Source organism: Myxine glutinosa, chromosome 7 (genome assembly GCF_964187855.1).
Source record: "Myxine glutinosa chromosome 7, kmMyxGlut1.1, whole genome shotgun sequence".
NCBI classification, from domain to species: domain Eukaryota; kingdom Metazoa; phylum Chordata; class Myxini; order Myxiniformes; family Myxinidae; genus Myxine; species Myxine glutinosa.
The window spans coordinates 41,291,861-41,307,405 of NC_136267.1; the positions used below are offsets into that span (position 1 = coordinate 41,291,861).

The window sequence follows — 15,545 nt, forward strand, 5'->3', positions numbered from 1 at the left end:
GGAAGTTGGGGTGTGAAGAGAATGACAGAGATCTGTAATCTGGTGGTGAAAGAAGGCCGCATTCCAGTGGCTTGGGAACTGAGTACCCTCGTCCCTCTATACAAGGGGAAAGGTGACCCTCCGGAGTGTGGCTTGTACCGAGCGATATAGTTATTGGAGCATGGAATGAAGGTATTGGAAAGGGTGTTGGAGAGGAGGATAAGGAGGAAAGTGAAGATCGACGAAATGCAGTTTGGATTTATGCCAGGAAGAGGAACGACAGATGCGCTTTTCATTGTGAGGCAGTTGCAGGAGAAGTACATGGAGAAGAGGAAGAAGTTGTTTTTTGGGTTTGTTGATCTGGAGAAAGCATTCGATAGGGTTCCACGCAAAGTATTGACATGGGCATTGAGGAAGTTAGGAGTGGAGGAATGGTTGATCAGAGTAGTGATGGCAATGTACAAAAGAGCTGCACAGCTGCACGTGATGTCAGCACAGCTCGGCACAGCTGTAAGGATGAAGGACGGGAACAGTGGTGAGTTTGAGGTGAAGGTGGGAGTGCATCAGGGGTCGGTACTAAGTCCACTACTATACTGAAACGCAAAAGAAACTTACCACCTTTGAAACCTTTAAATATCAACAATAACACTGCGTGTAGTAAATGTGTGAACTTATTTGTGGACAATAGTGTCCTCACTGTCAGACAAAACGGTCACGGATGGTCACTTGAACCTTCAATGGTCACTTCATAGCACAGCTGTTGATCAGCCGTTTTGACTGTCAGTGATTAGCCAAGGGGTACGGGATGATTTTAATGAGCTGCACGTGATGTCTTGATATTGGCTTTAAAAAGGCCAGTGCAAAATGGGCATTTCAATCAACATGCCACGATTGTCAAGGGATCAACGGCAGCGTGCCCTGGGCATGCTGCAAGGCGGACTGAGCTACCGTGAGGTGGCACGTCGCCTTGGCTGTTCACACCAGAGGATATCGGCCTTGACTCATTGCTTGACTCATCGCTGAAACAGAACCTTGACTCATCGCTGAAAGCGACCTCGTTCCACTGCGCCAAGGTCCACCGCTGATGCTGCTGGCACCATCTCTGTCGGTTGCGGCGATGGGCAGCCGTCATCACGGGCCCTCTGTATGGTCTTCTGGCAGTCAGACCATAGTCATGCAGTCGTCTTCGTGCAGTATCATTGGAGATCCGTGGGTTTGCACGCCCCGGAGTTTCTGCCGCAGTGCGGGATGCTGGACGGAATCGATCCCGCAGGTGACTTCGGACCATCTGCCTGTCCTGCCTTGCAGTGGTGACTCTTGGCCTCCCTGATCGAGGTCTGTCATCTGCAGAGTTGGGGAGGGTGTCTCTGTCCACCAGGGCCGATATTGTCTGGTGTGAACAGCCAAGGCGACGTGCCACCTCACGGTAGCTCAGTCCGCCTTGCAGCATGCCCAGGGCACGCTGCCGTTGATCCCTTGACAATCGTGGCATGTTGATTGAAATGCCCATTTTGCACTGGCCTTTTTAAAGCCAATATCAAGACATCACGTGCAGCTCAATAAAATCATCCCGTACCCCTTGGCTAATCACTGACAGTCAAAATGGCTGTTCAACAGCTGTGCTGTGAAGTGACCATTGAAGGTTCAAGTGACCATCCGTGACCGTTTTGTCTGACAGTGAGGACACTATTGTCCACAAATAAGTTCACACATTTACTACACGCAGTGTTATTGTTGATATTTAAAGGTTTCAAAGGTGGTAAGTTTCTTTTGCGTTTCAGTATATTTGTAGCTGTGATGGAGGTGCTGGCTCAGAACGTAAAGGAGGGTTTACCGTGGGAGTTGTTGTATGCAGATGATCTGGTGTTGATTGCGGAAAGTATGGATGGACTGAAGGAAAAGATGAATAAGTGGAAGGAATGTATGGAGACAAAAGGTCTGAAGGTGAATATCGGAAAGACGAAGGTGATGGCAAGTGGTAAAGCATGTGGTGAGGTGGAAAGAACTGGGAAGTGGCCGTGTGCTGTGTGCAGGAAGGGTGTCGGAGTGAACTCCATTCAATGTACAATGTGCGCTGAGTGGGTTCATAAAAAATGTAGTGGTCTGAGAGGGTCATTTACCAGTGTGGCAGCTACATTCAAATGTAAGGTGTGCACAGAGGGAGCTGCAGATGGAGGAAATGTTGAGTTGGATCTTGGAGACGGCGTGAAGCTGGAAGGTGTGAAAACATTTTGCTACCTCGGAGACATGCTGAATGGAGAAGGTGGATCAGACTCGGCAACGGTTGCTCGAGTGAGATGTGCATGGAAGAAGTTTCGGGAACTGAGTGGCGTGCTGATGAGGAGGAGAGTGTCGCTGAAGCTGAAGGGAAAGGTGTATGCTGCATGTGTGAGAAGTGTTATGATTTATGGGAGCGAGACATGGGTAATGAACGTAGAGCAGCAACGAAGGCTGGAAAGGGTGGAAATGCGAATGGTTCGATGGATGTGCGGAGTATCGTTGAGAGAGAGGAAGACAAATGATGAATTGCGAAAGATGATGGGAATATTGCCTGTGATTGATGCTGTGAAGAGGAACAGGTTGAGATGGTTTGGTCATGTGTTGAGGAAGGATGAAAGTGACTGGTTGAGAAGAGTGATGGAAATTAATGTAGAAGGAAGTAGAGGACGGGGAAGACCGAGAAAGACTTGGCTAAAGATGGTGGAAGAAGAAATGCGGGCAAGGGGGTTAACAAGGAGAGATGCAGAAAATAGGGCAAAATGGAGAAGATTGTCATGGGGACCGCAAGGCTAACCCCCCGCTCTAGCAGGGAAAATGGCCTTAAAATGCATGTTGTTGTTGTTGTTGTTGAAGAATGAGAAGGGGAAGGAAGGGGAAGCATACCGGGAAGGTTAGGAGAGGAAAATTAGTAAAAAGTGAGGGAATGGGCATGTATTTGGCATATGGTTGGGTGGTTGGAGAGTGGGGAGGGATGATGTTCCAAGAGAATGGCCTTTGAATACACAATAAGGAAACAGCTCCATCATGCTCGCCAATAAAATGTTCTATTAAGGGATGGGGAACATACTGGCATTGGAAAAGGGTTGAAAAAGAGCCTGTGAGGATTTTATCATCACAGCAAAAGAATATAAAAAAGTTCTTCACTTAGTTCTGCTCTTGAAATGTATGACATCATTAAAAAAAATTTTTTATCATTGTCATCATCAAAATCCCACATGCTTTAGAAATATCAATTGTACCAGGTGCATTCAATCCAGTTCCAGGCCCCATGGTCGGGATGTAAGGTGTTTGGGGTGCGCGCCCTGCATGACCCCTCGTGATGTCATAGTTGGCAACGCCGTGGGTATAACCTCCAATTGGAGGCCGCACAGGAGATGCAGAAGCGACAGCTGCCGGGGGTGGAGTGCCTCGAATCAGCGGGCTGAAAGCAGTGGACTGCAGGGCTGGTGTAGCTACAGTTAGGGGAAAAGATAATTCGAGAGGATGCAGGTGGAGATGAAGGCCTAAAACACCAAAGGAATTTAAAACAAAAATAACATTTGATGCTTTAACGCATCTACCTCAACATTGCTCCTTCACCTTTAGTGGCCCTAACTGTGAGAAAATTTATTTTGATATATCTCGGAATTAGAGGAGAAAAACATAATTTAAGAATAAGAATAAAAGCTTTAATGCAGTAAAACAGAAAAAAAAATTCCCAAAAAAATTCCCCAAAACAATTCCTGGATCTGGAATAATATCCTGAGCTACACCAAAAACTAATCAATTCTTCCTTATCCCAAGGGCAATCATCCCACCAACGTTCATCCAAATGCGTTCAGAACTTTTCCAGATATCTTGTTCACGAACACAAGAACATACACACACACACACACACACACACACACACACACACACAAACACACACACACACACACACACACACACACACACACACACACACACACACACACACACACACACACACGATCGAATGCATTACTCCCTGGTGGGAGTAATAAAACATTAGAACATGGTAATCTTAGGAAGGGTGTAAACTTGCTAGGAAAATCTGCCCCATTGTGAGTGATTCAGAAACAACACTTCAAGTTTACACTCTTCCTTGCAATATAGTCAGCGTAGGAACTGTTCTGATGTGTTCAGAAGTGTGTGAGACACTTGCTCTTGCGCTTGTTGTGGAATTGTTTTCCCGTTGGAGGAACCAGCTGTAATCACCCATCATGTTTGGGTTGAACCGGCCTTGATACCTAGTTTCCATGACCTAAATGTCTTGGTGGAACCTTTCGCTATGCTCATCGCTTACCTCACCCAGATTAGGTGCGAAGAAATCAAGATGAGAATGCAAGAAGTGCATTTTAAGAGACATCCTACAGCCTACATCCGACACTGATAGGTATTTAGAATGTTGTCCACTAATTCAGCATACTGTTCAGCTCTATGGTTCTCAAGAAAGTTCTGCACAACCAACACAAATGCTTCCCATGCTGCAAACTCAAGTGGGTTCAGTTTATTTTTGAACTCGGGATCACACATCAGTTCTCGGATCTGGGGCCCAACGAAAATGCCTGCTTTGAGTTTAGCATCAGTTTTCTGTGCGCCAAACTTCTCTCTGAGATATTGGAAGCCATTACCGTCGTGATCCAATGCCTTTACAAAGTTTTTCATAAGGCCAAGTTTGATGGGAAGTGGTGGAAGGTAGATTTTTTTTCTGGGTCTACCATGGCGTATGATGCACATTGTACCTGCCAACTTTGTGTTCATGCCTTTCAGGCCGGTCTTTTACAACATAATGATTGCTGTCATCACGGCTGTTCCATAGGCACATGAAGCACATGTATTCTGTGTACCCCAGCTGCAGTCCTAGGAGAAGAGAAATCACTTTTAGATCACCGCAAATGTTCCACTTATGATCTGAGTAATTAACCACTTTTAGAAGGATTTACATGGACCCTTACGTCTCCTTCATGCCGACAGCACGAGCTACAGGAACAGAAGGTTTTTTGTTACCATTGTGCAACAAAACAGCTTTGAGGATCACTTTGCTGGAGTCTATGAAGAGTCTCCATTCATCAGACACATGTTTGTTTCCGAGTTCATGCATTAGGCCATTAACATCAGCAAAGAAACAAACATCATTTTCTATCTTAAAAAAGGCAGCTAAGTTTGTGTGGCGGTCAAGGACGTGGGATATTTTGGTTCCTTCCTCGAGGAGATTCCATTGCCGTAGTCTGGAGCCCAACACTTCAGCCTTCTCCTTTGACAATGACAGGTCTCTCACCAGATCGATTAATTCCTCTTGATTTAGCAAGTGTGGCTTCTTTTCGTCAGACTCGGGTTCGTACAGTTCATCAATATCACCCATAGCATCGTCAGAGTTGTCCTCGCTTTAATCTGCAGCAGCTTCTGGTGAAACTGGCACAGGAGAATCCAAGTCATGGGGGACCAGCTTCAGAGCAGACTTACAATCTGGATATACAATTTTTGACTTGTTTTTCGTTGAGAACCCAGCAATATTTGTCATACAAAAGTAGCGGTCAGTGATGATTTGTTGGCTCATGCCATATCATTGGCACAGCAAAAGGCATTCCCTTCCTTTTGCCACTCAACCACTGCGGAAGCCCTGAGTTACACACAGTGCAGCAAACATGAGGTGCCCAGCTCTTGTCTTGGTCTCCAACTTTACATTCAAAATAATATTTGTAAGCAGCTTTCTCCATCTTGGTAAGGTTCTTGCGCTGGCTACATGGAGTGTATTTCCCACAGATATAACAAAAGTTATCAGGGCGATTCACCCAGCCTCACCTATTCATGATGCCTGTAGTAACATATGCCTAACCTAAAAATATACAGAAAAATATATTAAGTTATAACCTGAAAATATATAGATTAGTAAGGGAAACATATGAAAATCTGTTAACTAAATTGTTACCAAAAAATTTCTTCACCAATATGTTTGTAAAGGTGTGTAATAACATGTGTTAAAATGTTGAAGGTCAACTCCCGTGGGAAACCCAGAAAAAAAGCTATTGAATTCGGGTACCGAAAAATTATTTTCGAGAATTTTTTTTTTTTTTAATCGGCCCTTAAGTAACTTATGAGGGGTCAAATAAGGGTTTTTCATGATTCTGAGTTGATTGTTAACATTTATATTTCACCACAGACACTCCTTTGTGGAAAAATAATTTCTAAATATATCTCATTTTCTACTTTGCAGGACATGGAGTCTAGCAATATGGATGAAGACGTTACTCCACCCGTGCTCAATTGCTTCATCTGTGCACGCTCGGATACACCAGCTGAAAGGCTCATACAGGCAACTCCAAAGGGATACTCAACTTTATTGAAACAAGCAGAAACTGTCGAAAATGTTACTGTTGTGGAACGTATGAAGGAGGCTCAAAAGGAAGGAAAACTGAGGTACCACCAGAAGTGTAAAAATGATCTGTACAACAACTTTGTTGCAACCACCAAGAAGTCAGCTCAAGCATCAAAGGCAGAGAAAGAGTCATCAAAGTTGAAGAGAAGACGCACTACTTGTGAGTTCAGTTCATCAACTGGCTGCAGTTCTAGAAGATCACAGTCAGTTGACCTCCTGTATAAGGATGTATGCATTCTTTGCAACCAACCAGCCCAGCTCTACAAAAATAATCCAGCACAAGCTAGAAAGAAATACAGAGTGCCAGATAATTTGACTGCAGATACACTGAAGGCAAGCTTGCTGAAGACAGCACGGAGTCGCGGGGATGACTGGGGCACTGAAGTCACTGGACGCCTGGAAGGGATCAACGACTTGGTAGCAGAAGAAACACTGTACCATTTGCGATGCAAACTTATGTTTGCGAGAGGTGACAGTTTGTCCAAGACTGATGAGGAAGGAAAAAGGAAGAGAGGACAGAGGAGTATTGATGAGGAGCGAGAGGCAGTTTTTATTGAATTCTGCGAATGGTTAGACTCAGAATTAGAGCATGGGGTAATGAACATGGACCAAGTCCATGAAAAGCTGCAGGAGTTTGATCAGTCACCAGAGAAGAGCCTTTCTTATTCAAAGCATTCCGTTTTAACTCCGTTTAACTCCGTTAATTAACTCCGTTTCCGGTGACATAGTCATAATTTCGGTCTTCGAGGCCGGCCGATAGGCAAAGTGTGACCAGAAGGGACGAGGTTCTCCTGACCACGTGGCCCTCGACTTGGTGGGGTTTGTCCGCACAATATGGGCGCTTCCAGGATGAACTTTAGCCGGGGAGCGTTTGGGCGCCCCGGTCTGATACTGCCGCCCACGCGCATAACAACTTGTGAGTGCACGTGGGTCCCGGCGGTCCCACTGGCCTAGCGCTACCATGTTTAGACAGCGAACTCCGTCCCCGGGCACCACGTCTGACTCTCTTATTCAGTGAGACATGGCGACGTGGGCACGGTAGGACACCCGCGGAGCCCCGGCGGACCGGGGACGCGCGAGCCTACGCGTCAGCGTGCTACGGTGGAATCAACGGCTTCAGCCACGGCCGGGCCGATACTCGGCCCGGTCGCCCCGGAAATGAACTGGTTCGACGCCCACGCTAGAGAGGTCGCGGGCGACTGAGATGTATTAACCAATTAATTAATTAATTTGAGACGTCCGATTCCTAGTGTTTGGAAGTTTGGAAGAGCTTGACCCTAGCCTTCCCCTTGCGAGGGCAAGGAGGAACTTAACGCTTGACACTTAAGCTTAGTTTGAAGTACACCCTGACCAGCGCTCACGGTGGGACGGCAAGGCAACCAGAAGGGACGAGGTTCTCCTGACCACGTGGCCCTCGATCTGGGAAGCGAGAGGCGTTCCGTTAGTGGACGCGCCCCTCGCGCCCGACTTTAGCTTTAGCTTTAGCTCTAGCTCTTTCACGAGCCTCGATTCAGTATACAAAAAACAAAAACAAAAAAAAAAAACATTGGCTAAAAATAAAACTTCTAGAGAAATACGAAGACACCTTGTATTTCACAACACAGGAAAGAAGGGCAGATGTACTCTGTCTCAAAGATGGCACCGACAATATTCTGCGAGGGCATCATGCTAATCTTGACCATGGAGATGAGAAGACTCAGATCATAAAGACGGCACTCAAGTTCATATCCAATGATATTGCCTTGATTGATTTAGGTCCAAAGTCATACCCCACCACACACAGTATGACTGACATCGATAGTCAGCTGACACTTGTTCCTGCAAGCCTTCAGATGTTCTTGAGACCGATTGTCAAGACAGACGAAAGAGTTGCTGTTTGGGGGCAGAATTTTATTAAGGCCTGTCGACCTCGGTCTGGAGTATTGCCACACCAAATGGGGCTTGCCATACAACTTGATCATAGATTTGGGTCAAAATGGATGCTCAACAAGTTCCACCGGCTGGGATACACTGAGTCTTACACGGAGACACAAAACTACAAATACTGCTTCCTTAATAGTAGGAGTGGAGATGATGTTCCAGATACTTCTGGCACTCTTGACACCATTGTGGAAGAAACCGATGAACAGATCAATGATGAGGTTGCGGTTGATGCTGCGCTTGAGGATCAATCAGTGATGACAGCCAAAGTGCCAGCCAGTGAAAGTGAATTGTCAAGTAATGATCAGGTGGTCTTTATGGAGGTTGGGGAAACAAACAATGCAGTCACTCAGTTTGTTGGAGACGATATAGATTTAAACATTGTCTCTATTCACGGAAACACTCCCTTTCACTCAATGGGTTGGATCGAAGTCACCTCTCCGGCACCACCTTTGCCAGATCCTCTCCGGCACCACCTTCTCCGACATCTTCCTTGACACAGAAGCCACCAAGGAAACAGTGATTCAGGCTGGTACTGCGATTTTCAAGTACATTTACCATGGACGAGATACTACATTGGGTGAAATTCGGTACAACATGTTCTCAAGGAAGGCAGCGGCAGGAGTGATCAAACCAGAGACTCTACCTCCAACAGAGGGTGCAGCTGCACAACATTCACTCCGTGCCTACCTGCAGACCCGGGACTGGATCCTTCTACAGAGCATGTCTCTGAACCCCAGTGACTATGGATGGACAATAGGTGTGCATGGGTATGAGCCAGTTCCAACACTGGACCCCACGGCTCCTGAGGAGCTATTGCAGTTCACGAGCTGTAATTGTCATGGAGATTGCAGCAACCGGCGATGCAGCTGCAAGAAGAATGGGGTCACGTGCATCTCGGCCTGTGGAGTCTGTAATGGCATTACATGCAGAAACTGCAGTCATGATGTTGTTGAGTCTGAAGAAGACATAGACAATGACTGTTGAAACTTCTGACATTGTGAATGAGAAATAACTCTTGAGTATTATATATGTATGTGAAATAAAAGCTACTTTGTGTGTAAATGTAAAAGTGAAAATATAAATGTTAACAATCAACTCAGAATCATGAAAAACCCTTATTTGACCCCTCATAAGTTACTTAAGGGCCGATTAAAAAAAAAAAAATTCTCGAAAATAATTTTTCGGTACCCGAATTCAACAGCTTTTTTTCTGGGTTTCCCACAGGAGTTGAACTTCAACATTTTAACACATGTTATTACACACCTTTACAAACATATTGGTGAAGAAATTTTTTGGTAACAATTTAGTTAACAGATTTGTGAAATATCTCATAAAATGCCCTTACTAGATACTATTAGCATGGTATGCATTCCAAACTTTATACATTCTTAAAATGTATACATTGCATTTAAACAGTTTAGTATCAAGTTATTAACTCTTCTCAGCACGGAAGCGGCATGCAAAATTATAATGCCGCGTGGAAAGTTTTACTTAAAAATTCATAGCTTGGTCAGTTTTCATCCATATTTAATAATTTAAAGTGCATTCTAAAGCTCGTTTTATGAGAAATAATATTCTACAACAGTTGTATTGCTATAATTGAAACAAAAAATACAAAAAATAATTTCTGAGCAGTTGATCACTCAAAATCACCCACCAGGGCAAGCTACTATAATTGGATCATATGTATAACTCAAAATCCTGACGTGCTGAGAATATTCTGACTTCAGATTCAGAATTAGCATACTTGATTTAGTCTACAACATATGTTTCTACCCCAGTAGCAAAATCTTTGTTGTCCAGTGTAATTGGTGGTTGAATTCAGTGACCAGATATGCAAATCCTTTTCAAATTTCAAGTCAATGGGATGAAAATTGAGGATTTTAGAAATTTGACAAAGTTGGTGACCTTTGGCCTATGTTGACCTATTAACCTTTTGACCCCAAAAACAATAGGCTTCTTGCTTATGACCAACTCTACCATTTGGTGAAGTTTTGTGAAGTTGAAAATTGTGACCTGTAGGTGACTGACATACAGACACAGACAGACAAACAGACAGAATAACGCACAAGACAAAGCAATATACTTTTAAAATCTCCGATTTTTGCAAGTAATAATGCACTGGGAAAACTCAATTACGCTTAAAGCAGGTTCAAAACCCCAAAGACATGTGTCTTGTACCAAGTCAAATAGACATGTTATGAAGACGATACAAAATGGCAATAATTTGAATTGGAAATATTTGTTTGCTTTGCTGACATGACAGATGGAGCATGGCTCAGCTTGCCAAATATTCACATCGTGCTACAAGACCTATAGCAATACAAACAATTTGAATAAAACGACTAGTTTAAGTATACAGGCCAATGAGAGTATTTTGTACAAGTTACAACACAGTGAGCATTGGAAAAGGGTATTTTACATTCATAGTCTACAGATGAGGTACTGCGGTACACTCCTAAACGTGACAGCACTTCATCGCGGTTGGTACACAATGGTACATGCTGCATCCTTGCTTCACATTCAGCATTTACAAAGGATATATCACGGACAAACTACTATAGGGTGCAACCAGCTACCTGTGAAGGCCGGAGCAGCTGCCCGGGCATAGTTGGTTATGGGTGGTCCAGGCAGAGAAGCATGCATCGGTGACATGGTCAGTGAAGATGCTATCGGAGGTGGGTCTTGTGTGATATTGGTGGGTAGAGGCCTGGGGCTAGCTGTAGAGAAATGCACAGCAGCAGCTGTTTTGCAAGGGCAGACACTACAATGCAAATACAAAGCATATGCATTTATTTTATACTAGTGCATTGTGGTTGCATCTCTGCAAGCAGATAGATAAATCACTTAAATGAACTGAAGAGCTCAAAGAACACTTTACCACACATAGTCTAGTGAAAAGGGACATGGGAAGGTTCTTTTAAGCTCTTGCTCTGCATTTCCAAGCACAATCTATATTTCTTACACACCACCATTTTGTCTGAATCTCGATATTCCTTAACACTAAGAGCGCGAGCAACACATTTGATTGGTCGAGATGGCGTAAAATGGCGTACATTTTGTCCAAGTACAGTCCTGCTAAACTGGAGGTTTTTGGAAGTAGAAACAAGATGATGTATGTGGTATAATGTTCTAGTATACAAGTCAACTGAAATAAAATAAAGGGCTGTAGGAAAAAAAAGAAGATTTTGAAATAAGTTTACCGCTGTTGACGCAGGATGGTTTACACCACCTTATTTAACACGTTACATTAATTATTTGTGCGTGCTGTTTGTGTCCTTTATGACGTCTTTACAATAATAATATAATAATAATGCATTTATTTTATATAGCGCTTTTCAGGAAGCCCAAAGACGCTTTGACAGAGTGCAAAACATAATGCATAGCAAAACATAAAAACAATTGCAAAAAAGAAGAATCAATAGGGAAATATTCAAAGCACAAAGGAGGGAGAAGGAGAGGAGATAGTCAGGGGTTAGATGCTGTGGGTTAAATGTTGAATGCAGTGTTGAACAGGTGGGTCTTGAGTGATGTTTTGAATGTGGTGAGTGAGGAGGAGTCTCTGATGGTATGAGGTAGCGAGTTCCAGAGGGTGGGAGCAGCGATGGAGAAGGCCCTGTCCCTACAGGTCGCATTCCTACAGGTCGCACAATATCTGCCAGCAACCCTCTTATGTTTAAACTGCCAAAAACAAAACTCTCTGCAAACATTCACTCCTTCATTCCTCTTTTCTCCCGCCTCTGGAACAAACTCCCACACTCTCTTCAATCCCACTCCTCCCGCCAGGTCTTTAAAACAGCTGTTCACCAGGAAGATTCCTGTTTGGAATGATTTTCAATTTTATTTGACTGCCAGACAGGCAGACAGACTAAAACAATGACATTACTCCTCTGTGTGCATGCGTAACCGGAACGACATTCCGTACAATTTGCCAAATTCAGAGTCAAAGTACTGCTAAACTGCAAATTTGTGTTCCGATTTGTTTGTGTTCCGATTCATGTTCTACAGTGTTTAAAATATAAAATTCAATTGAAATGAAGTTGTTCCCTGATCATAAACCGACGTCTGCAGACAGACAAAGGCACCCAATTGCCGAATCCTGCTTATCGCTTCACACGTGTGGGGTAATGAGTGAGCAGTATGAGCACTTTATTTATTCACAGTACAACCTTTGCCCCCTCTCCTGGCTGAGCAAACAAGACTCCATTAGCAGACTTTTGCCATTTTTCCATTGAATAAAATAAATAATTTTGGCGGCAATGTCAGAAGCATGTGAATTTAACATGCTATGCACACAAGTAAGAAAATATTGAGGTGGAGAGAGATTTCAAGAGTGTGGTTTCCCCCCTTTCACCCTGCTCACCAAGTCCTCATTAGATTCGGGAATATTTCGGTTACATAAGATTTCATTTTCAGTCGAACAAATGAAACAGAACAACAATAAGACATTAAAAAGCCATGTCATAATCCATGCCATATTATCGGTTGTTTACGCAAACGTGGAAATTTGCGTAAACACAGTAATTTCTCATGCCTGGTATCACAGCTATTCGATGATTATAATTCACCCCCAAATCTGGCCTGATTTTGACAAATATTTTTTACCACTTGCATTTTATTTGCTAGTAGTTTTCATTAGATTGCAGCAATCACATTTTTCTTTAAACTGTTCCGCTTACAGTAGGGACTGGCAACAATTACTACTTACTACAAACTACTACTATTACTACTACTACTACTACTACTACTACTACTACTACTACTACAGGCCTTATTATTCCCACATTTTTGTGGGATTGGCTTGTTTTTGTTGGCCCAAGTGTGCCGTCCACCAGGTGTTTTTGGCCAAAGTCTTCACAAAAAAACTAACCACGCCTGTATTTGACTGCAGTTGATTTGAGCAGGAAATTTTTATTAGTCCCCTACCGGTGTACACCGGAGGGGACTATAGGTTTGCACTCCGTCCGTCAGTCCATCACGCAAAGAACAGTTTTCCGGACTTTTTTTTCTAAACTCTTAATGCTAATGATTTCAAAGTTGGTACATGGTTTCCTCATGATAAGTTACAGATCAAGTTCAAACTTCACGACGTTTCGATTATTTTTGACAAAGTTATGGCACTTTGAACTTTGGTAATTTCCCCAACAGTTTTCCGGATGACAGACTGCCGGTAGGGGACATGTATTGCAGCGCAATACTCAGAATGTTTGTTTATTACCTTCGCAAAAGCGGAAGGTTATGTTTTGATCGCTGTGTATTTATTTGTATGTCTGTGTGTGTGTATGTTAATCGCATAACTCAAAAAGTATTCAACCGAATTGCATGAAATTTGGTGGGATGATTGGTTATTATACGGGACACATTTGATTAGATTTTGGGAAACAGATTTGCTCAAATTCTGACTATTTTTAACTCGATCGTATTTCACTCAAAGTTATGAGCGACTGAAGAAGAAGATGTCCATCCAGGACGTCATCACTATAACGCGATCTCCCGCGATCATTTCAACCTCAAAAAAAATTATAATTGCAGATTTGACAATAGATGAGGCATATTAACAAACGAATGAAACAGATTTGCTCAAATTCTGACTATTTTTAACTCGATCGTATTTCACTCAAAGTTATGCGCGACTGAAGAAGAAGATGTCCATCCAGGACGTCATCACTATAACGCGATCTCCCGCGATCATTTCAACCTCAAAAAAAATTATAATTGCAGATTTGACAATAGATGAGGCATATTAACAAACGAATGAAACAGATTTGCTCAAATTCTGACTATTTTTAACTCGATCGTATTTCACTCAAAGTTATGAGCGACTGAAGAAGAGGATGTCCATCCAAGACGTCATCACTATAACGCGATCTCCCGCAATCATTTCAACCTCAAATGAAATTCAAATTGCAGATTTGTCAATCGGGGAGGCATATTAACAGACGAATGAAACAGATTTGCTCAAATTCTGATTTTTAAAAATCGATCGCATTTCACATAAAGTTTCACATCGCATACACTCCCATGCCAAGTACAGAACAGTAGCTGCGGCGAAGGTATGCGCTCTACCGAGTGCCCGGATTCTAGTTCAGGATGTTGTCGATAACTTGCCTCTCGTCATCTGAACTGGATTTTCAGATGTCGTCTGGATGCCTGCCTGAAATTAATGAATGGACAGTAAACATCCCATGGTGCATATCAAACTAAGCATTCTGAGTATTGCGGTGCAATACATGTCCCCTACCGGCAGTCTGTCGTCTGGAAAACTGTTGGGGAAATTACCAAAGTTCAAAGTGCCATAACTTTGTCAAAAATGATCGAAACGTCGTGAAGTTCGAACTTGATCTGTAACTTATCATGAGGAAACCATGTGCCAAGTTTGAAATCATTAGCATTAAGAGTTTAGGAAAAAAGTCCGGAAAACTGTTCTTTGTGTGACGGACTGACAGACGGAGGGACGGAGTGCAAACCTATAGTTCCCTCCGGTGTACACCGGGAGGGGACTAATAAAGGAGACCACCGTGCACTCGTGTTCTGGCCAAATTCCAGTTACCTGCCTTAGTTTCACTTTTAACGAGAGGGGCTGCTGGCTGCGATGCCTGTCGAAACATCACGTTTCTTACTGCTTTCAAGACATACCAATGATAGTTAATACAGTAGTTATACACAAGGTACAGGTGGATAGGTGGACAGGAAATAAAATTAAAACTAGAAAATAGAATTTGCCGTGAATGCATCAATGGATATGCCTCTGCCCGTGTTAGATGTCAACCCACTGTTACGTTTGATATTGATTAAAGGTAACATGAGAGAGAGTGCAAGAGAGAAAATAGATAAATAGAATAGAGAAAAAAAATCAGATGCTTCTAACTCAATTTATGATCAGCAAAATGATTTTCAAAGGGCACACAACCTTTGACCTGTTGAACCCAAACTTTAATCAGTTAATCTTTGTATCCCAAGACATACTTGTGGAAAGTTTGGTTGAAATCCCTTCTGTGGTTCACAAGTTATTGTGGTAACAAAGACTTTCAATTAAAGGTCACATGGCATGACCTTTGACCTTTTGAGCCCAAAATCGAATCAGTACATCTTCATAGGACAGTACATACTTGTACCAAGTTTGGTCAAAATCCCTTCAGCGGTTCACAAGTTATTGCAGTAACGAAAATTCACTACGACGCACAGCTGGACGGACAATCCAAAAACCTAATACCTCCAGCGCCTACAGCTGCAGAAGCATAAAATTGACAAGAGGAAAATCAAAATT

At 43.1% G+C, this 15,545-nt stretch overlaps 1 protein-coding gene across 4 annotated transcripts in view; it reads right to left on the reverse strand.

Annotated features, from left to right (window-relative positions):
* The window catches only part of PRRC1 (proline rich coiled-coil 1), a 42,553-nt gene that overhangs the window by 18,871 nt on the left and 8,137 nt on the right, over nt 1-15,545 (reverse strand). For 2 of the 4 annotated variants that reach the window (XM_078781578.1, XM_068122160.2), the window contains exons 3-4: nt 10,858-10,998; nt 3,219-3,431 (exon numbers count right to left, since the gene is read on the reverse strand). In XM_078781578.1, coding sequence (XP_078637704.1) covers nt 3,219-3,431; nt 10,858-10,998 — 354 coding nt within the window. Of the gene's footprint in view, nt 1-3,218; nt 3,483-10,857; nt 10,999-15,545 lie in introns of all 4 variants that reach the window. The other 2 variants (XM_068122159.2, XM_078781577.1) reach the window with 1 other exon arrangement.